The sequence below is a fragment of the Balaenoptera acutorostrata genome, chromosome 2, assembly GCF_949987535.1.
Source record: "Balaenoptera acutorostrata chromosome 2, mBalAcu1.1, whole genome shotgun sequence".
Taxonomy (NCBI): domain Eukaryota; kingdom Metazoa; phylum Chordata; class Mammalia; order Artiodactyla; family Balaenopteridae; genus Balaenoptera; species Balaenoptera acutorostrata.
In genome coordinates this window covers 168,356,569-168,377,354 of record NC_080065.1, presented here as the reverse complement: position 1 = coordinate 168,377,354, position 20,786 = coordinate 168,356,569, and the positions used below count along the sequence as shown (strand labels likewise).

At 54.5% G+C, this 20,786-nt stretch overlaps 1 protein-coding gene across 3 annotated transcripts in view; it reads right to left on the bottom strand.

Annotated features, from left to right (window-relative positions):
- Positions 1-20,786, bottom strand: part of ADAMTS2 (ADAM metallopeptidase with thrombospondin type 1 motif 2) — a 216,276-nt gene that overhangs the window by 23,960 nt on the left and 171,530 nt on the right. For all 3 annotated transcript variants that reach the window (XM_057540004.1, XM_057540002.1, XM_057540003.1), the window contains 6 exons: positions 9,344-9,500; positions 4,767-4,872; positions 4,000-4,143; positions 3,508-3,640; positions 2,774-2,887; positions 2,459-2,604 (listed from right to left, as the gene is read on the bottom strand). In XM_057540004.1, coding sequence (XP_057395987.1) covers positions 2,459-2,604; positions 2,774-2,887; positions 3,508-3,640; positions 4,000-4,143; positions 4,767-4,872; positions 9,344-9,500 — 800 coding nt within the window. The remainder of the gene's footprint in view (positions 1-2,458; positions 2,605-2,773; positions 2,888-3,507; positions 3,641-3,999; positions 4,144-4,766; positions 4,873-9,343; positions 9,501-20,786) is intronic.

The following is a 20,786-nucleotide window of genomic DNA, read 5'->3' as shown; positions in this document are numbered from 1 at the left end:
GGAGCATCTACTCAGCCCCTGTGCACCCCCCACCCCCATCCCAGCTCCTGTAGCTGTGGCGGTGAACCAACAGTGAGCTGTAACAGGGTGTTTAGGTTCTGCTGTGCCCCTGGCCATAAGCCCCAGGGCGGTGGAGCTGGGTGAGCGTCCCCTATATCCGGGCCTGGGCCTGGGCCTCACATACGCTGGGAACTCAGAGCAATTCTGAAGTAGTGGAATCTTGCTACAAGTGTTCTTAACAAGTGTCAGGTACACAGTGGACACTCCATCTCCAGCTTTCCTCCATCTCAAGAAAACTTGGGCTGTGTTTCTGTAATTTCCTTACTTTGTTGAGAACATCAGCAGTCCACAAGGCACTAACCCCACAGGAAAGGCGCCAGCTGGTGGCCAACAGGTACCCATGGCAGGTGGGGTGATGGGGCGTGGCAGGCCAGCACCCTGGGAGGAGCTGGGGGGCTTCAGTGCTGCCATCTGCTAGGCATGGCAGAGCCAAGCAGAACCCGAGGTCCGCCCAAGACTTGGGCAAAAGTCATGTTCTGCTGTGATGATGGATGTATAGCATATAGCACTGTAGAGTGAATGATGGAAGGGGCTGGCTTCCATGAGGCTCCTTGCACAGTGCCATGTTCTCAGGGGAAGTCGGTGGAAATAACAATCTGAGAAATTTGTGGAGAAAGAACCAAGAGGCCTCAGTGTTTGATGGGGACCATGAAAGAAAGGGTGACTTTGAGATTTACACCAGGGCCACTGATGGGACCACAGACCAATGACAACACCAACCAGGGTGTCACCAGGAGGGGGTGCAGGCCTGGGTGTAGGTGTGGGGAGCCCAGGGGCATCGTGCAGCAGGAAAAAGCAGGAAGGGGTCGGGCTGTCGCTGGAGCCCCTGGCCAGCCCAGACGGGAGCCATACAGATTCAAATGGAAATCCATGATAATTCCAAAAGAGAATGTGAGTTGGAGAATTCAAGGGAGGCCAGGGAGGAAGAGAAATTGAAGACCTTGAGCTCATGCTGTAGATTGTTTGCAGTTCTGCAATCAAAAGAGTGGCGAGGCGAAGAACACAGAGGGAACTCAATCCAGTGAGCGGGGGCCCAGCTGGGAACCTCAGGAATCTTCACACTGGCCACAGTGTCCCAGGAAAAGCTACTGAGGCAGGGAGCAGCAACTAAAGATGGGGCAGCATAAGGCCCAGCTGTCATCTCCAGGAGGACACACGAAAGGGGAGGCCCACGGGGTGCACTGGCGTTGCTGACAAAGAGGCTGTGTGGGGCCTGTGGGCTCTGAAATGCTCTGGGCGCTGCAGCTGTGCATATTCCCCGCGGATGCAAGTGAGGCTGGCATAAATGAACCGTGCTCAGAGCTCTGTGTGGAGCATCTGTGTTGTCTGATGGTCACTGATGTGCACGGAATGCTGGCACTGGCCAGGGGTTAGCTACTCTCCAGGCCCAACAGTGTTTGTGAAGAGATGGAATGGCAGGCAGTTCTGGCAGTTTTGCTCACGTCACTGCTGCCCCTGTCCCTTGCTGCCACCAAGAAGGCTGAACCAGCCAGAGGGGTAAGAAAATCCCTAGAGTGTGCAGGTGGGGAGGGACAGAACATAGAGCACCCAGAACCTGCATGATCTCCCCCGGGGCCAGACCTGGGGGTGAGTCCCCTGGACCCCAAGAGCCCAGCATCAGGCACCACGAGGAGTCAGGGCCTGGTGGGGGGAGAGAGGGGTTGTCAGGCCAGATCTGCTCTTCTGACTGTGCACCCTGGACCAGAACCTGGAAGTCCTCACCCAGCACCCTGTAGCCTCTGAGCTTCTAACTTCTTGTCTTGTCAATCTCATCTTGAGGCAACTGTAACAGCCCCAGGGGAGCTCTGAGGATAACACAGGGGATGGGGCCTGCCTGGGAGGCAGGATGGGGAGCATGGGTGGAGGTGGGAGTCCAGCGGGCCTTCGGGCAGCCTCTCCAGGCTGTTTCTCCCCTGGGCAGCTGGGAATGGGTGGCATGTCACTGACCCTGCCTCTTGCCTGATTGCAAACAGCTGCTCTCCTGCTCAGGCTCCCGGCATCCTGGGGCCCGAGAGAGCCCTCCTCTTTATCCCCATTGCCCCATCTCTGTTCGACCTCCTATTCTTGATGCCCTCAACCAAGAAGAGCAGAGGAGGTCGGTGTCTAGAGTAGGATGCAGGCCAAGCGGGAGGAATGGCCCTAGGCCACCAGGTCAGAAGACCAGGTTTCCAAGTCTCCAGAGCTGGCTCTGGCCCCAGCAGCCTATATGGCATGAGCCCTCCCTTCTCTAAGTCTCAGTCCCTCCCAGGAAGATGAGAAGGGGCCAGAGCTGCCTGCCCTCACACCCTCTCCAGAACTGACATCCGCAGGGGCCTTGCAGGATAGGGTTGGCTAGCAAGGGCCCTTGGGGACAGCAGCTGCCACCGAGGAAGGCTGGGAAACATCAGGGCCAACTCACTGTGGGTTGTCGCACTGACGGGTCCTGAACTTCACACCTGTGCCGCAGGTACGCGAGCAGGAGCCGAAGGGACTCCAGGCACCCCAGTTGCCATCTCGCTTGAGGATGTCAGGTGTCAGCCAGATGCAGTGTCCTTTAAAGCAGTGCTGAAAGACAGAAGGTCACATGCCCCCCACCCTTCAGCCTGCAGTGCCCGTGATGACTGCCTGGCCCTTGAGGCACAGGGAGAACAGGCCCTACTCACCCCTAGAAGCTCAGAACTTCACTGGGAGGCATCTGTGCATGTCACGGTGCCTGCCCTCTGCCCCAACTCACCTTGCCAGGTGCACACATGGTCCCATCCAGGGGAGGCCCCTTCTTCGTCTTGCAAAAGTAGGGGTTGTCAGGGTGGCTGCACCACAGCTGCTTGCAAGGGTCAAAGGTCCGGAACTGGAAGAGAGCGCCAGCAGCTAGCCAGGCCACCTCCCACTTCAGGGACCCTCCGGGGGTGCCGCCCTGTCGCCCAGGGTCCTCTTGCACAGCTGCGGAGCCAGAAATGACTTGCCCACCCGTGACAGGCCTGTGTGGTGCCCTGAGCTCTGTGTGATTCTGGGGCTGTGAGGACCTCGAGCAGACAGCACGGTGCTTCACATCTTTGCAGGCTGCTTGGGCTCCCCAGTCTCCAGACCTTGGTGGTTGCACGTCTCACGGAGCCTGGACAGAAAGCTGGGCACAGCTGTGCTTGGCATGAAGGCTTGGTGGCCTTCCTCTGGCCCAGGCAGGAGGGGCGGTCGCTGCAGGGACCCATGAGCCCCCGCTGTTCCCCCGCTGAACACTCCCCTGCCTCAATCCCTCCTAAAGCCATGTCTGGACCAGCCAGGAGGGCTCTGGGTGCCGACTGGGGAAAGAGCAGTGGGTGTGGAGGGAGAGGCTGTGGTTTTGGAGGGCTGCTCTGCCCTGTGCCAGGGGGCCACTCAACACCAGCCGCCTCCCAGGAAGCCAGGCCGATCTGGGGCAGACCCCCCCAACCCGACCCAGGCCTCGGAGGTGTCATGGGCTCCGACACTCACCGCGGTACACATCATGTAGCCAAGGCCGAAGTCAAAGCGGCACTGTTCGTTCATGGAGTAGTGCAGCCCCGGGAGCTGGGGCAGCGCTGGCCAGTCGTGGGTGAAGGGGTCATCCCGCAGGCAGTCATAGGAGCTGTGAGGGGACACATGGGTGCCACAGGCTGCCTTCAGCAGGACTGGCCATCCAGCCCAGGAGGCAGCTGAGGCCCCTCATGGAGCCTCTGGGGTGGGCCTGCCTGCAACCCCCAGCCCTAGGCTGTGCTGCCTCAGTTTCCCTGCTGCACCCGTTTTCTTTGGCATAAGCTACCCAGGACCAGGCGTCCATTAAAGGTGCAGCTGTCATAACCACTTTCCATCCAAAACCTAGCCCCCAACAATGGGATCCCCCCCGTCCTGTACTGCTGTCTCCCTCTCCCCTTCCCTGCACCCCAGGCTGGAGGCGCTGAGTCCAGCACTTCGGGTTCATCCTTGGGAGACACAGGTGGTACTCACTGCAGGTAGCGGCTCAGCTCCTGCTGGCTGCAGCGGGACCAGTGGAAGCGGTGGAAGGCTGCCTGCACCAGGGGCGCCATGATGCTGCCCAACCGCACCTCGTCACCGCAGCGGTTGCCCTGCCCATCGTGCTCCATGCCCAGCCTGTGGGGGAAGACAAGGCTGCCTCACTGGACCCTCACCTGGCCGCACTCACCTGTCAGCTCCACCCCGCCCTGATGCTCGGAGGGCACCCCTAACCTCCCCCACCTTAGTTGGCTTGGTCTGCCCTGAGCAAGGTGGTACCCATTTTCTACCAGCTAACTTTAAAGTCAAGGGGCACTCTGAGCTGACAGCATCCAGCAGCAGCCCCCTCAGGTATCCTGTCCCCAAGGCGGAGCACTGTTACATGACAATGCGGTGGAGGCAGAGGCGTCCAGAGCCCTCGCTACGCACCCAGCAGCACCCCCAACTCCAGCTCTCTGCTCCTGGGGAAGGCTCCCTCAGAGCCTCAAGTTACACATCTGTAAAATGGGGTAAGAAGAACCCCCCCACCACCACCACCCCGCCCAGGTGCTTGAATGGCATAATGGGTGGAAAGCTCCCAGCTCCTGCCTGGGGCCTTCAGCAGAAGGTGGGCCTCCCGCTTGTCCTGTGCAGCGCGGGGACAGGACATCACATCCCAAGGGCTTTTCCTACAGGGCCGGTCCCTCTCAGGGCACAGAGGAGAAGCGGGGCCCCTTGAACCCCGACCTCCCTCAGGCAACAAGGATGGCGCGTCCACTTACACGTGGCCAGTCTCGTGGGCGACCACGAACGCTGAGGAGAAGCCGTCCTCGTGGTTCAGGGTGCAGCTGCGGACGGGGTGGCACATCCCGGTGACAGGCGCATAGCCTGGAGGGGGACGAGGGGCGGCTCCAGCTCCCAGGCTCAGCGCCCCGCCCCGATCTGGGGGCCCTGACCCCAACACGCCCGGAGCAAACGAGCAGAGCCAACTGCCCCCGTGGCTGGCGTGGCTCAGGAGACCACCCGTCCCCTCCCGCAGGGCGGCGGGCCTCAGCCCCGCCCGTCTGTGGCCACACCGCAGCCAGCTCAGTTCCCCGAGTCCAGGTCTCACCTGCTAAGACTTTCTGCCACCTCGGCGACCTCCTTCCCGCTATCCCCTTTCAGGCCACCTCCCGCGTTCCTCCCCCCGGCTTGGCTGAGTGGCCTTCTGGCCCCTGGGTAGCACATTGTCTCCACACCTGCTCCTGGTGCTGCAGGAATCCTGGCCCCGGTGTCCGGCATCATACCCCGAGCCCACTCCCTCGGGACCTTCCCTGGCTTCCTCGTGGTCCATAGGTCCTTCTCTGGGTCCTCAACTGGATGGATTCCCATAGTGCACAGAAGGCTACAGTGAGGGTGGCCCTGAGCTGTTCAGGGGCAGAGTCAGGCAAGGACAGCCAAGGTGCTACGCTGCCCTGCTGAGTCATGCAGAGGGGACTGGCTGCGTGGATTGGGGGGCAGACCAGCCACAGACGACGGGGCCCTCGGAGCCCTCGGAGCCCTTGGCCCGGCAACGCTGCACTCTGACTGAGGAGATTATGAGCCACATTCCTGCTGAGGGGTTCAGGGGTCTGTCCCGGGCAAGGTGGAGAATGGGGATCGGGAGTGGGAGGGACAGCTGCAGCAGGCCAACCCCCGACATGAGATGCCAAGGGCCCTCCAGCAGGCCTGTGGGCCCACCCCACCCCTTCAAGGGCTTCTGAAGAGCCACTGAACTCACAGGTAACAGTGAGGAGACACAGTGGGTTTTGCCAGCCCAGTTACAGTGTGTGGTCCAAGGAAGCAGCTGGGAATGGAGCCTGACAGGGATTGAGGGCAGGGCTGAGGAATGAGCCTGAACCACCCAGGCAGGAAGGCCAGGAAGGCCTCCCTGTGGCATGGCTGGTCCGTGGAAGAGTGACCCCCCTTGACTAGGCTGAGCCTGACCGTGGGGTGTCTTAAGGTGTCCCCAGGGAAGCCAATATTCCCACCCACGGGGAGGGGGAGGGTGATGGGAGGACATGATGACCCCACCCAAAACGGAGGAAATCCAGAGAACAGGGCCTAGCCACTTGCCCCTGGACAAGATACAGAAGTACGTACAGAGCTTTGTGTGCCAGAGGGGGCCCCTGTTTAGAAGCCTGGGCGTCCTAGAGGCCCACCAAGTGAGAAGCCAGCCTGTCCTCTGATAAATGGAATATTTCCTGCCATATCAATAAACAAAGGATGTCACAGTCACCAATGACTGCAGCCCTCCAACGTGAGCTGGTGAGGCCATGAGGAAACTCAGGGCTGAAAAGAACACCTGCCATCTAGCAGCCATCAGACTGCAGCCACTCCCTTCGGTGAGCACTGAGGAAACTCAGGATGTGAAAATACTGGCCCCAGATAGCTGAGGTGCATATCGAAGGAATGACTTCAGTGAGCCCAGACTCTTGCATCTTCCCATACACAGAAAAGCACTAAATTCCTTACCTTGAGATATCTGGTTCTCTTTATTTAACAACAATCTTTTGACGTTTCCAATTACCTGCTCTTTGTTGCAAAACTCCTCTATATCCTGGCTCCTCCCCTCGTCTCCTCAGAGCAGTTTCTCAGTTTTCTGAAATGCTGTCTCCCGGGCTGCAGTCCTCATGTTGCCCCCAATAACACTTAACTCGCACCTCCCACGTTGTGCATATATTCTTTTTTAAGTCAACACCTCCGACTCAGTCTCACTCTTCTGAGACCCCACAGGGAGGTCCCAGGCAACGTGCTCCCAGAGAAAAGCACAGAAGGGAAGGAAGCGTGACAGGGGAGTGCTGGTTTTAGACTTGTCTGTAAAAGCATCGTATCTAACCATTGTCTTTTCCCCTTCTAATAAACAGGAAAATCTATGTCGTAAAGCATTTTTTGCTCTGTAGATTTTGAGATGATTGTTCTCCAATCAGCGCCAGAGCAAGCCTTTGCGGTCTTCTCTTTGTCCTTTGCATGCAAAGCTTGCACATGAATATGTGCTTCAGTATGAGTATTTCTCATTCACCTACATTAGCATTACATGAACCTTTAGGATCTGAAGACTTGAAAATGTATCTGTATTTTTTTCTTTATATCCTTCCCTCTTATTTTATTCTGCTGCTATTTTCTTTCTGGAAATCTTTTTAGATAGATATTGTATTTCCTGGATTGAGCCTCTACATCAACTTTTCTCTCATATTTTAATCTTTTTGGATCCATTGACTTTTTATTTCAGCTTTTGAATTTTCTATTTTACCCACTGAGGAATGGAATATTGCCTGCCACAAAGGATGTCACAGTCATCAGCGATTGCAGCCACCACCAGTGAGCTGGTGAACCCTGAGGCAAAGAATACCTGCCATCTAGCAGCCATCAGACTGCAGCCAATCCCCACGGTGAGCCCTGAGGAAACTCTGGATGTGAAAACACAGGATACTGGCCCCAGATAGCTGAGGTGCATATCAAAGGAATGACTTCAGTGAGCCCAGACTCTTGCATTTTCCCATACACAGAAAAGCAGTAAATTCCTTAACTTGAGGTTTGTAGTATTCTTTAATTAACAGTAATCTTTTGTTCCTATTACCTGCCCTTTGTTGCAAAATTCCTATATATCCTAGCTCCCCTCTCGCCTCCTCGAAGCAGTTCTCTCAGGGTTACTTGAGATGCTGCCTCCCGGGCTTGAAGTCCTAAAAATTTCTGTGACTCAACTTTTAGGTTGGGCATTTAATTTTTGAGTCAACACCGTCAAATCTTTAATTTAATGAAAAGCCTTTGTTCTCTAATTCTTCCTTGCAACCTGTTCTGGGTTTACAGATGTAGTTCCTCATTCTGGGGATATTACTTTATAAACTGTGCTTTTCCCTTCTTTAAATTATGTTTCCTCCAGCATCAGTTTTATAATTTTATCTTGCATCTTGGTCCATCCTTTTCATCCTATCGTTTTTTTAATGTCTGGTAATCCTTGGCTGTCCTTTCACATTTTTAAATGAAGAATGAGGTCACTTAATACAAAGGTTGTATTGGTTTCTCTCCTATGGAACAATTTTCTCCCCATTGGAGCTCTCACTTGGACCGAGGGCAGACAGGGTGCTCTGTCCGTCAGCTGGCCACACTGGTGTAGGGCTTGAAGGGGAGCTAGCAGACCCCTCCCAGTGGAGAGGCACCCACACAAACTAGGAGCCGTACTCTGTGCTTCGTGGGATCTGGGGTCACACTCTCTGTTCCCACCTACTTCCCACTGTGGTGCTGATCTGCGTGGCAAAGGGGGCAACAGTAGTGCCTCAGTGGTGTTCTATTAACATGAACTAATCCTAGCTGATCAGGGGTCACTTAAGAAGTCTTTCTATTTATGTGAATATGACAAGTGGTTGGCAGAGAGAAGCTGTAGGTTAAGAGAGCAGAGTGGTGCATATGAAATAAGTCATGGAAGAAAGTGCTGGAAGGAATCAGCACCTATATCAGATAAATATACTTATTTTTATAAAAAAGGATCACTGGAATGATCAACTAGAAACTAATAAAAATGACTATCTGTAGAGGATGGGGGTGAGGTGAAACAGGGTCCCACTCCCCTGAATATACGTTTTTATATAGGTCGTTAAAGCTCTTTCTTTTGAAGTATAATATACGCCATAAGAATGCACAAATCATAAGGACACAACTAGTGAATTATCACAAAGTGATCACACCTGTGTAGCCACCTCCCTGATCAAGAAATAAAACTGTCCCCACACTGCAGAAGCCTCTTCTTTCTTCCAACAGCGACTCCCTCCCTCCTGACCACCCTCCTGACTGTTAACACCACAGATTAGTTTTGCTCACTTCCAAACTTGAAATAAATGGAATCATAAGTATATATTCTTCTCTGACTGGCTTATTTCACTCAACATTCACTGCAAGAGACCCATCACGGTGTGGTGTGCAGCCTTGCTATATATGAAAATCTTCAATGATGATTGTAGACCTTCAATTTTTTCTTTTAGATCTGTCAGTTTTATATAGTTTGAATTTTTAAGTAAAGTTTCTTAACTTTTAAAGATTGAAAACTTATTCAAATTTGTTTTGTGAAAGCTGGAGGAAGCAAAAAACTCTGAAACCCAGCCTCAGATCCTGTCTGGTCTGAGGCTGCCAGCCCCAGACTCTGCCCATTTCACTATCTTTGATCGTCCCTGTCCCTCCCGGAGATGCAGTTTCCTGGGGGAAAGGTCAGAGTTCCTGGTGGTTTGCAAGAGCTAGGAGGTCACTAGCACTTACCCTTCCCCCTCGACACAGACCCCCTTGCCCAGACACCCTTCCCAGCCCGGGCCAAGGTTGCCAGGGGGCCCTCGCAGGGCCAGGGGCTCACCTTGCATGCCTGAAGGCCCGAAGTCCTGCCGTGTGAGGAATATGGCGTGATCGTGGTACTCATCGTGGCCGGAGTCTGGCTTCTGCTGGAGGTAGGCCCAGCGGCAAACGTTCTCCAAACTCTGAGAGGGGTTCCCAATCTCAATGAGGCTCAGGGACTGCAGGGGCAGGAGAGACAAACAGAAGGGTTGGCGACTGGTGGTCCTGATGGGAGCTGAGCAGACCCCATCTACTGGGGACCTGGCCCAGGTGGCGCTAAGCCCAGTCCCTTCTCAAGACCCCCTCCCACTTGGCTCCATTCTCCTGACTGGATGGAAAGGCTCCCCGGCCTTTCCACACACCTGCACGAGTTTCCACACAAAGTCACTGCACAATTTCAGGTGAGACGTGGGAGCCAAGCTCTGAGGCCGTCTAAAGCCTCAAAGAGTCCATTCAGCCCACCCCACCTCCAGGGCCCCTGCATCCTATTCAGGCCCTGCTCTGTGCAGGCCCTGGCCAGGAGGCAAATGCAATGAACCTCCGTCACCCTGAAGAGCTTACATTCTGGCAGGCTCCAGGACAGGGGAGGCAGAACTCCCAGTATGGCTACAAGCCCAGAGAAGGGGAAAGGAACCCTGTGCTTTCCCCTTGATAGAAGCTATTTGCAGAAAACAACACAAGGGAGGGGAAAACCCTGCAGCAGATACAGCAAAGGAGCCACATAAGGAACGGGAGCACAGGGATAATTCCCTCAGGAGCCACGGACGGGATGCCACTGGGAGCAACCACATTCCGTTTTGTGTCATGACACATACCTACTAGCCAAGGCTGGCTGCTGGACTGGCAGCACTGCAGCCTGATCGGCACCATGGCATTGGCATTCACTCTCTCATTCAGTCTTCACAACCACCCGAAGAGGCAAGACACTGAGGCTCAGAGAGGTCAAGTAACTTACCCCAGGTCACACAGCTAGGAAGCCTGAAACCAAAGTTTATATTCAATCCACTGCCCTAAACTTCCTCCACAAATAAAACATACACCGTATCATCTCAAAATCAAGTCTCCCATAAGCTGCACTCATCCCTTTTCTCTCCACAATCCTCACAGCAGACATTCCAGTTTCTGCTCTCACCATATACTCCCACCATCAAAGTGGTTCCCTCTAGGCAGAGAGTCCTGGGCATGTTCTTTTCCACTTTAAGGATACATCTGTCCATAAAGTAGAACTATGCATTCTTTGGTAGACACGTAAGCAGGTGTTTTGTCTCTTCTCTTGCATAAACATATCCATCAAGCATAGCCATATATTTCTCTTTTTGTGTATAAGTAGCAGAGAGTAAGATATAGGGTATTGTTAGTAAGCCAGCATGTTGCAGAAGAAGGAAGAACGATTCAAGGCCAGGGAGGACTAGTCATTGCCAGGCATCTCGTGAGTTACCCAAGTCAATGGCTTACAAGATGGCAGACCAGTTCCCAAGTCCTGAGCACAGAGCCAATTGCTCCTGAGAGATGAGATTACTTGTTTTAATAAGATATAGTTGAGGGGCTTCCCTGGTGGCACAGTGGTAAAGAATCCGTCTGCCAATGCAGGGGACACGGGTTCGAGCCCTGGTCTGGGAAGATTCCACATACCGTAGAGCAACTAAGCCCGTGCGTCACAACTACTGAGCCTGCCCTCTAGAGCCCGAGAGCCACAACTACTGAGCCCACGTGCCACAACTACTGAAGCCCACGCACCTACAGCCCATGCTCCACAACAAGAGAAGCCACCGCAATGAGAAGACCATGTGCCTCAATGAAGAGTAGCCCCCGCTCACCGCAACTAGAGAAAGCCCGCGCACAGCAACAAAGACCCAAAACAGCCAAAAATAAATAAAATAAAATAAATAAATTTTTTTAAAAAAGAAAAGAAAAAAAAGATGTAGTTGAGTCCTAATGAAGTCAGTCATAGACTGGAGCGAGAGGTCTGGTGGCCAGGACCTGTTGGGCATTGGCACAGAGGTGGACAGCCCAGAGGATGCTGGAAAAGGGGAAGGGAGGTACACTCCTGCCCCCCTTGTGATTCGGAGAAGCATGTGACAAGCTCTGGCCAATTAGCTGTAAGTAAAAGTGACGTATGTCTCTTCCCGGTCCAAGCACTTAATTGCCCACATGAGCACCTCCAGAGATCTCTCCTTGCTGGCATGTGAACCAGCGTGTTGAGGTGGTAGCTGCTCTGTCACCTAAGCCTTGAGTGACAATGAGACCAGAGTCCTTTGCCAATTCACAATGAACATACAAGTGTGAGCGGGAAATCAATCTTTGCTGTTGTAAGCTGCGGGGACATGGAGCTTGTTTGTTCCTGCAGCACAACACGGCCCACCCCGCCTGACACAGAAAGGGCAAAGGAAGGGGACGTGGCATCTATATCTCATCCAAGCAGGTCAGCTCAAGACCCTGCCAGGTGATCACTGCCTCCAGAAAACCTTGAGAGGCCACAGCTCTGGAGAAGGAAGTGAGTGAAAGACTCTCATTTCTAGGGAAGGACCTTTGGCTGGAATGAGAAGGAAGGGACCCTCATGGGTGGATCTGATTTGGTGCTTGAGTACGGACCCCACTGGGCTTCAGATTGCCAGCCCAAGTCCTGATCAGACGGTGATCACAAAGGCCACTGATGACCACTTGATCAAGGATGGCCACAGAGCCCCCACTGGAGTGGGACTTCCCCCGCTCCACAAAGCCCAAAACGCAGTTCAGAGCCTTGTTAGTCCATCTCCAACAAAAGGGCCTTGTTTCCCTCAGGGCCATGTCTCTCAGCCCAAACATCAGGGGATTGTTCCCCTGGTAGGTTGCAGCTACTTTTGCCTGGGCTCTTCTGACAACAGCAGCCCAGTCCCCCTTTGGTAAAATATCCTCTCTGTTAATCTGGGTCTGACCCCAGGCTCAGGGGTGGGAGGGCTCAGGCCCAGCCAACCCCACCTTGCACCTTCCCAGCACCATGATGGTTGGGGCCAAGGAGTTGGAAAGGTGTGAGACTGTGAGCCTGGAGCTGCCACCAGGGGAGGAGACCCCAGGGGAGGAAGAAGCCAGCATAGATAGAGTGGGGCCTGGGGTGGAGAGAGGTCGATTCCTGGTATCTTCACACAACCACCTGGCTCCCCCAGGCCTGAGGCCAGCCTACCCCAGGTCTGTTTGTTATCTATTGCTACAAAATGAGTTACTTCCAAACTTTATGGTCTGAAAAACCTCAAACACTTATCTCATGGTTTCTGGGTTAGGAATCCAAAGGTAATCTAGTGGGGTCTTCTGGCTCAAGGTCTCCCATGAGAGTGCTGGCAGCTGAGACTGGGGCTGCAATCTCATCCGAAGGCTCCCCTGGGGAAGACCCGCTCCCACATTCACTCACGTGGTTACTGGCAGGATCCAGTTCCTCACGGGCACATGGACCTCACCACAGACCAGTCACATGGGGCATCTTGCTTCCCCCAGCACGACTGACCCGAGAGATAGCATGACGGTGCACATCCAAGACAGAAGTCTCAGTCCATTTAGATGCAAATCTCAGTCCTGCCCATACCCACGGGGGGGGGGACCACACTGGGGAGTGAATACCAAGATGTGGGCTCACCAGGGGCCATTCAAGAAGCTGTCTGCAGCAGATATGTGTCTCATATATTGTGTGTCAGGAAATTCCTCCCATGAAAGTCAATTTGAGTTGTGTTATTGTCACTTGCAGCTGAAAGAGCATGAGCAGGGGACTTCCTCCTTGGAGGTTTGTGGGAAGCCCAGTCAAGAGCACTGGCTGGCAAAGGAAAGCCAGTGGCTGTTCTCCAGGGTCCAGCTGGTATGTCCAACACCAGTGGGAGAGAAGCTCTGGTCACATCTTCAACAGGGAGTCAAGAGCCCAGTCAGAAAGACACACTATGTCAGGGCCAGAGGGCAGCAATAAGGTCATGGAGTTGGGGACAGAGCCAAAGGCTGAAACAGGGTGAGAACAAACAAGCTGGGGGCTCAGAGAGAGGCCTGACTGCTCAGGGGGTGGGCTTGTGGGAAGTGCTGGGTGGGTGCTGCAAGCCCAAATGCCCACAGGCCAAGGCTGGTGATGTAAGTCAGTGAGGCAGGTTGGTTCTAAGAAAAACGAGTCTGCCTTTTATTTGCCAGTTCAGAAGGGGTAAGGTTACAGAAGAGTATTTCCCTGTTATGGTAAAGAAGTTGGGGGGATAAGGAGTGGTGAGGACTGTGGCCAACCAAGGAGCCCACGCCCAGCTGAAGGGGCAACAACACTCAGCGCCAGCCGCATTGGCATGGCATGCAAGGACAGAGCCCAGGGCTGCCAGATCTGACTTCTCAGGCCAATGTTCACATTTTACAAAGAAGCGTACCTCCTGGAAAACACTGACTCAAGTTAAAATAAGTTCTGTGGACAAAAGAAAACACATCTCTCAGGTCACCAGGTCAAGAACCCTGGGAAAAAAGGCCTTAGCAGGCTGGACCCGACACTGGCACACTGGCGAGCGCCTCTTGCCTCCCAGACACCAGGCTCCTGGGTTCAGCCCAGGTTCCCAGCCCCTCTCAGCAGCCACCGTGATCTCACTGCTGCGGCAGAATAATTTATTGAAATATTGATTTGCGTTTTGTTCTTGCCTTGTCTTCCTTCCTCCACTCCAAGAAACAGCCCGCCACTTCCGTTCTCCAGCCCCATGGGGGTTTGCGCTGCAGGGTCCAGAGCAGAAATGGTCTGGGACCCCCTCCTGACTTTTGGGTTTTGAGGAGACTCCCCAAGGGGAGGGGCAGAGAGAAGGGCTTGGAGGGGCTACTCCAGGACGAGGTGGCCCTGGGGAGGCAGGTCACAGAAAACAATGGCCAGGCACTGGGCCCTGGGAACCTGCAGCCTAGACAGGACCCTGAGACATGGGGGAGGAGGGTGAATGTCAGTGTTCCAGCATCCAAGGTGCAGAGCTGCTTGTACTTCCTATTTCTCTGCTCATGTCCCAACTTTCTCAAGGATCTGACCCATCTCAGATGGCCACCAAGGAGCTAAGGGCTGGGATCCTCATAGGGTCTGGAGAGTTCAGGAGGGTGCAGCGTGCCTTGCGCTCTGTGGCAGGTGCCAGACGCATGTGCATTTTAGAAAGAGCTCCCTGAGTCAGTGAGGAGGGAGGGGGGATGGGAGGGGGACAGTGTGGCTGCTGAGATAGATAGGGGTGTTGTCTGGTGTAATGTCAGCAGAGTCAGGGCCACCGGGTGGCAGGAGATGAGCAAGAGAGGTGTCGGCTGCTAGGAGAGGGAGGATGGTTTCTGGTAGTGGGGCTTGCAGAGGAGTCATGGGGAGAGGACCACACACTCGCAGGGAAAGGTGGGGTCTGCAGTCTGTCGGGACACAGGCCAGGGATCATCCTTTTGGGCCCAGCTTGTTTCCTCGGTAAAAGTTCAGCAGTTTTCCTTTGGGGAGCTCTCCTGCTTCTCGGGGTGCAACTCCTGGGGGAACAGTCCAGAGCCAGCCTGGGACTCAAGTTAGGTCAGTAGAACTGAGGTTCAAAAGAACGAAAAAACGGCTGAAGCAGGCTTGCCTAGTTGCAGCCTCCAAACAACCACCCACGAGCTTCTAGGCAGAAGCCAGCACCCCAGGCTCAGCCTTTCCTCTACCTACTTCTCCTACTTCCTGAGAGCTGCCAGCCTTCCCATGGGTTCCGCCTGCCTTGAAGGGCTCCTCACAGACAGAGATGTCCAGGCAGAGGGCCCAGGAGGGAGGTCTGGGCACCCACGAGGGTCCCTTGGGCTCTAGTGGGATCCCCCCATACTCCTCTGACACCCGGCCCACATCCACAGCCCTCAGACCCCTCCATCCCGTGGCTTTGCTATGTCTCACACAGCACGTGAGCTGTAGTCCTCATCTGAGCGAGGACAGGAGACGTGTCTATTTCTCCTTCAGAAGTGATGGAGAGAGGCTGAGAGAGATGCTATTGCAGTTAAGATTCTCACACCCACCTCACTGGAGTCATCTGCATCCTCCTGGCCCCAAAGTCGTCTATCTGCTCCTCTCTGCATTGGCTTCTCTGCCTGTTCCCACCTGTGCTGGGCTGGGGACTGCACACAGGGCCATGGTGTTCCAGGGGGCAGCACCCCAGGCCCAGCAAGGGGGTGGCCCCAGAACCAGCCGGGATCTCACAGATCAGCCTCCCTCCTCCCAAGGGAGCCAAGGGTGCCAGCTGTCCATAGTACATGGAGCTGTTTTTACAGTACACAGGGCATTTACGCACCCTGGGGCTGGGTGGTAGCCGTAGGCTCTGCGTTCATACGTTATCATCTAATTTAAACTGTATAATTGCCTTAAGATATAGATGCTGTTATTGACCTATTCTCCGGATGAGAAACCGTGTCTCAGACAACTGAAGTAACTCACCCCAAGTCCTACCGCTAGAAAGAGGTGGAGGTGGGTCTGGAAGCCACGCCACCTCTGAAGGTGTTCTGTCTGCAGGGCCATCTCCCCTAGGCAGGCGGGACAGGAAAGGAAGGGCGAGAGCCGAGGTGGCCACCAGGTGGCGCTGCAGCCGCAGGAACGGCAGCGCAGGGCCTCAGCCGGTGGGACGCCTGGATCCCAGGGCGCTGCTCTGAGACGCCAGGGTGCCGGTTCAAGGGGGACCACGAAAGCCCCTGACAGCTTCTGTGGTCCCACATTAAACAAATCAGTTAAGACCTGAGCAGAAAGTTCTGTTCTAATCACTGCTCTCTGACATTTCCATTGTTTGCTCCAGAATGAGCTGAATTACAATATTTATGCTCTTACCTCCCTCAGTCAAGGAGACAGGAGAAAAGTGGGACCAGCAGCCTGGAGACTCTGCAGGCTTGGGGGCATATCAGGGAGCCCCTCAGACCACAAGCCCTGCCCACCAGGGCACCTGCAAGTGACAGGTGGGGCTCACCTGGGCAGCTCAGGGCCCTGGGGTTGGAGGCCTGCTCATCTGTCATCTGCCCTGTGTTCTTGGACAAGTTACCTCACTGTCCTGGGCTTCCCAGCTGCAAAGTGGGCACAACCGCAGCACCGAGCTGGGAGCTCAGGCGCTTCTGTTCATGGCGATCAGCACCCACAGTGTTCTTTGTCTCTGCGCCTTGTCTCATGTCCCATGGATCCAGCTGAAGCCCACCGAAGCCTTCTCAACTGCCATGACCCCAGAGGGTCTCCCGCCCAATCCGCCCTCCCAAAGATGCACAAAACAGGACAGCGTGCACAGAGTGGAGTCCAGATCTGCGGGGTTCAAGAAAGCAGAGCTCAATTCTCAACCTTGGCACTGCTGGCCCTTGGGGTCAGGTAATTCTCTGCGGTGGGGACTGTCCTGTGCACTGAGCCTCTACCTGCTACATGCCATGAGCACCCCCAGGGCGGGGGGCAGCAAAATGCCCTCTGTGGGGAACCACTGGCATGGGAGACCCCTAAGGGGAGCATAGCCAAAGAGCCCGGAGCTCATGTTCCCCAGCCTGTGGAATAACAGCCCAGTCCAGCCTCCCCTGAGCAAAGCTGCTCACCGCTGTGTGACCTCGGTAGGCCACTCACCTGTCCTGGCAGGTGGGGGTGACGAGGTGACTACCCCAGAGAGCTGCTGTGAGGGTGAAGTGAGTGAGGTCACATAAGGGGCTGCAGACAGGGTCTGAGCCAAAGAGGGCACTGCAGGCTGTGACTTGCATGAATACCCTTGTTCCTGTCGTCATCGCTAGTGTGCGCTCCCCTTACAGGGGACACTAAGGCTCAGTGAGAGTAAATAGCTCACTGAAGGTCCCACAAGGATCAACAGGGCCAGAATTAACACCAAGACCCCGGCTGGGTGAAGCACGGGATCCCCCAAGGCTGGGGGTCTTCTCTGGGCAGCTCCAGCGTGCAAGGCGGTGCCTGGAGCTCAAACCTCGTGACAGACATCTGCAACCCCAACACCAGAGAGGGCTGGAAGGTGTGATCCTTATTTCTCTGCTCAGGACTCCCATATCATCAAGGAACATTCCAGACATCCTCCCAGAGGCTGGGAAGCTATTCCCAGAGAAAGCCAGCTCAGGATTCTTCTCATGAACCTTCCCAGCTCAAGCCTATGGGGCACATTTGGCCCTAATGCTTCCTGTTCTTCTCTGGACCCTGGAGAGTCTGGCTCAGGAGGTGGGCCACAATGACTGGGGGTGGGGGTGGGGGGCTGGACACCATGCCTGGCCCCCATCTGATTGGGGGTTGGGACCCAGACTCTGGGGAAACCAGGGGCTGTCCCTGGGGTGTTCTGAATCCCCTACACTGCCCCTCACACAGTCAGGGAAGCGGAGGTCCAGAGCAGGTAGGCGATGACCCAGGACATGCAGTAAGCAGATGGTAGCACTGGGCCCTCGAACACCGAGCCCTGCCCCAGCATCCTCTTCTCTTGCCTGCCACTAAGAGACTCACAGTCAGAATTTCTCAGACACTTCCCCCCCAACGCTGAAAAATTTCTAAGAGCATTCCATATTTTGTCTTGACCTGGTCTTTCACAACAAGATACCTTATGTTCTTTGATTGTCCCCAAGTCTCTGATTTCCATTTGCTTTGATTTTCATCATCTTAGGAAATATTTAAAATGAGAACAGTTCAGTAGCTTTGGTGCCTTCTCAAAAAAAAAAAAAAAATCAATTGAAAAGCCAGTTGCTATGCAACCCTCAAGTGTTGCCGGTGTTCTGCTCCCTGGCTGATGGCATATTGTATAAAATAAGATAATCTCTTTTCTTCTGCTGTGGTTTTTTTTTTTTTTTTTTTTTTTTTTGAGAAATGGAGAAAAACGTTGTTTTAGGCAAAACTTGAGATAACTCAGAGGCTTCTCATAAGCTGGAAGACAAACAACATGTCACTTGCACAAGTGCTACTGATTTTATCCCCACTGGAGCCTTGGCGAGGCCTGGGGACAGGCACAGGGGGAGCGGAGGGTAGGGAAGCTGCTCTTGAAATAAATAACAGCATCTGAATACCGGGCCACGTTCTCCCCCAAGTCTGGGTCTTGGCCTCACAGCCCCTAGAGCGCTCCCGGCCGGGCCTTGGGGGACACAGCTCAGGCCCCTCTCCCGGCAGGGCTCCTGGCTCCAGTCACCTCGGCCTTGCTATGCTTAAAGCCTTCCAGGGACAGGGCCTCCCTCACGGACAGGAAATGCGTGGCTCCTTGAGGGGCCGCTCATCGGAATCCATCCTCTCCGTGAGCCAAACTCTACTCCCCAACCCCTGTCTAGAAGCCCCTCCTGGCTTTTCCTTGAACAAGCAGAGCTCATTCCCTTTACGTGGATCCCAGCCAGGTAGTCTCCTGCTGGGTCACCCCATCCAGGGCACCCCGTGGTGCTCACCACGCCCAAACAATCTTGTTTACTGGGGAGTTCACGGGGAGCTGGTGCTCCAGTCCTGGGAGCAGGCAGGCAGGTCCCAGGATCCACCTGCTCAGGAGACGTGCTTCCCACTTCCCTGAGGTCCCCCAGACACCTCAAAACAGGGCCTCATCCCCAGCACTGTGCCAAGTGGAGCCTGTGACCAGTGGACACAAACTTATCGCCCTCAACGAGATAAGCACAGAAATGGGAAACTTTTATAGCAGTTTGATGGAGTGACTTTATGTCTGTGGAATTTAATAATAAAAAGTCGGGGCCGGTATTTCTGTATAATCTTGGTTTTGGTCACATTTCCCTTTTCTAGAAAATTCCTTTTAGATGTACTTACAGAAATATTGGTCCGTGATGCGACCTTTGGCTCTGAGGCGTTCTGTGTGTCTGGCTTGGCGCCCTTGGCCCTGACAGCTACTCTCCACGGACTGTCACGTTCAGACTTACGGTCTGATTGCTCCAGGTCGGTGCAACGACCCCTCCTTTCCCACGGGGGTCGCTCCTGAGCCAGACACGCCGCACTGTCCCTGGGCCCCTATGCTCTGTGCAAGGCACAGAATGCTCCGTTCCAGAGACGATGGGCCAGCAGGTGGGGCCCCAGTCCCTCTGCGTCCGGATATCTGTCTAGTGCCAGCCCTCCTGGATGTGGTTGGCCAGCCATGTCCTCCTAACTCTACTCTCCCCCTACCTGTGCTTCTGCAGTGTGTCCTCCCCAGAGAAAGTGAGATTCACACCCTGGACTCCACTCCCTCCTCACAATCCTGCCACTCGCTGGAGAAGGGCCAAGTCTGGCCCTATAACTTTCTGGAATCCCCCGGGACACAGAGGCCCTGATGGGCGCCAGTCTCCCCCATGGCTTCCCGAGAAGAGGTGGGGTGAGGAGGTGGGAGAAGGTGAGCAGAGTGTGGGGTGGGCTTTGCTACAGGAGACTGGTCAGCCCCGCTGCCGTCGGGGGCCGGGGGACAGCAGAGGGGTGGCAGCATGTTGTCCTTCCCGGCCAGGCTTCGGGGGCTGGGGATGGATGTGGGGTTCTAACGCCACATCCTGGTACGTCTTTTATCTTGACACCTCTGAGGTCATCGGCAGAAGTCTAAGGCTGGTCTGCCAAGCTCTGCTGGGGTGCAGCGGGTGCAGCCAGGACTCGGTTCTGAAAGCACACATCCAGCTCCACATTCTCCCTTCCTGTCGCCTCACCATCATGGATTCCCAAACTCCTTCCCAGCGGGAAGTCATGGAGGCGAGGGGGCCTTGGTCCCCCTGTGCCCTCTCACTTCTCACTGTATTGGTCCTGGTCTTGTTGAAGCTGCTCCACTGCCCAAGTGGGCTCTGGCCACCCATCTTGTTGGCCATGGGCTCCAGGCAGCCCCATGGCCTGCCCTCCTCCCCATACTGTCCCCAGGAAGAGTAGGCCGCAGCCTCACAATGGGGTCCATGCCCGCTCCCCTTACCCTCACTCTGCCTTTGGGGGACTCAGAGGGTACCAACATGGCTCAGGCAAAGCAGAACCCCTCACTACGAGGTGGAACATAAAGGACCAGACTGGCCATGGCCATGAGGGAGGTGCCTGCAACACCTGAGTAATACAGCCTCACCTGTAGGTAAGGCCACGTAGTTGTGGCAGCCTGCACCCTCCCTCTGGCCAAGATGGCTCGCCCAAAGTTTCCACAGACACTCAGGTGACAGAGTTTCCAGGCAGAAGAACACAGATTCCTCTCCAAGTGCCTCCAAGCCACCACAGAGAAGAGGTGCCAAGCAAAAGCATGAAGTCCTTTCTACATCCTCCTTCAAATCAGAAAGAAAATGTTGGACATGACAGAGCCCTGTGGCATGCCACTGGAGACCCTTCCCCAGGTGCTAGCATTCAGTTAAACAGAATTACTTGGACTCTACCATTTTTAAATGATTTTCAAAAAATATAAACAAATTTCCCATAATTAAAAATGCACTATTTCGATTATAAAAGAAACATCCTTATCATGATAAATTAAGAAAATTCAGTAAAGTACAAAGAAGAAAATAAAAATCCATCACCTACTACCCAGAGATAAGTACTATTCACGTTTGATGTATTCCTTCAGTCCCTTCTGTGTATATATTTGTAAACAAAATTGAGATCA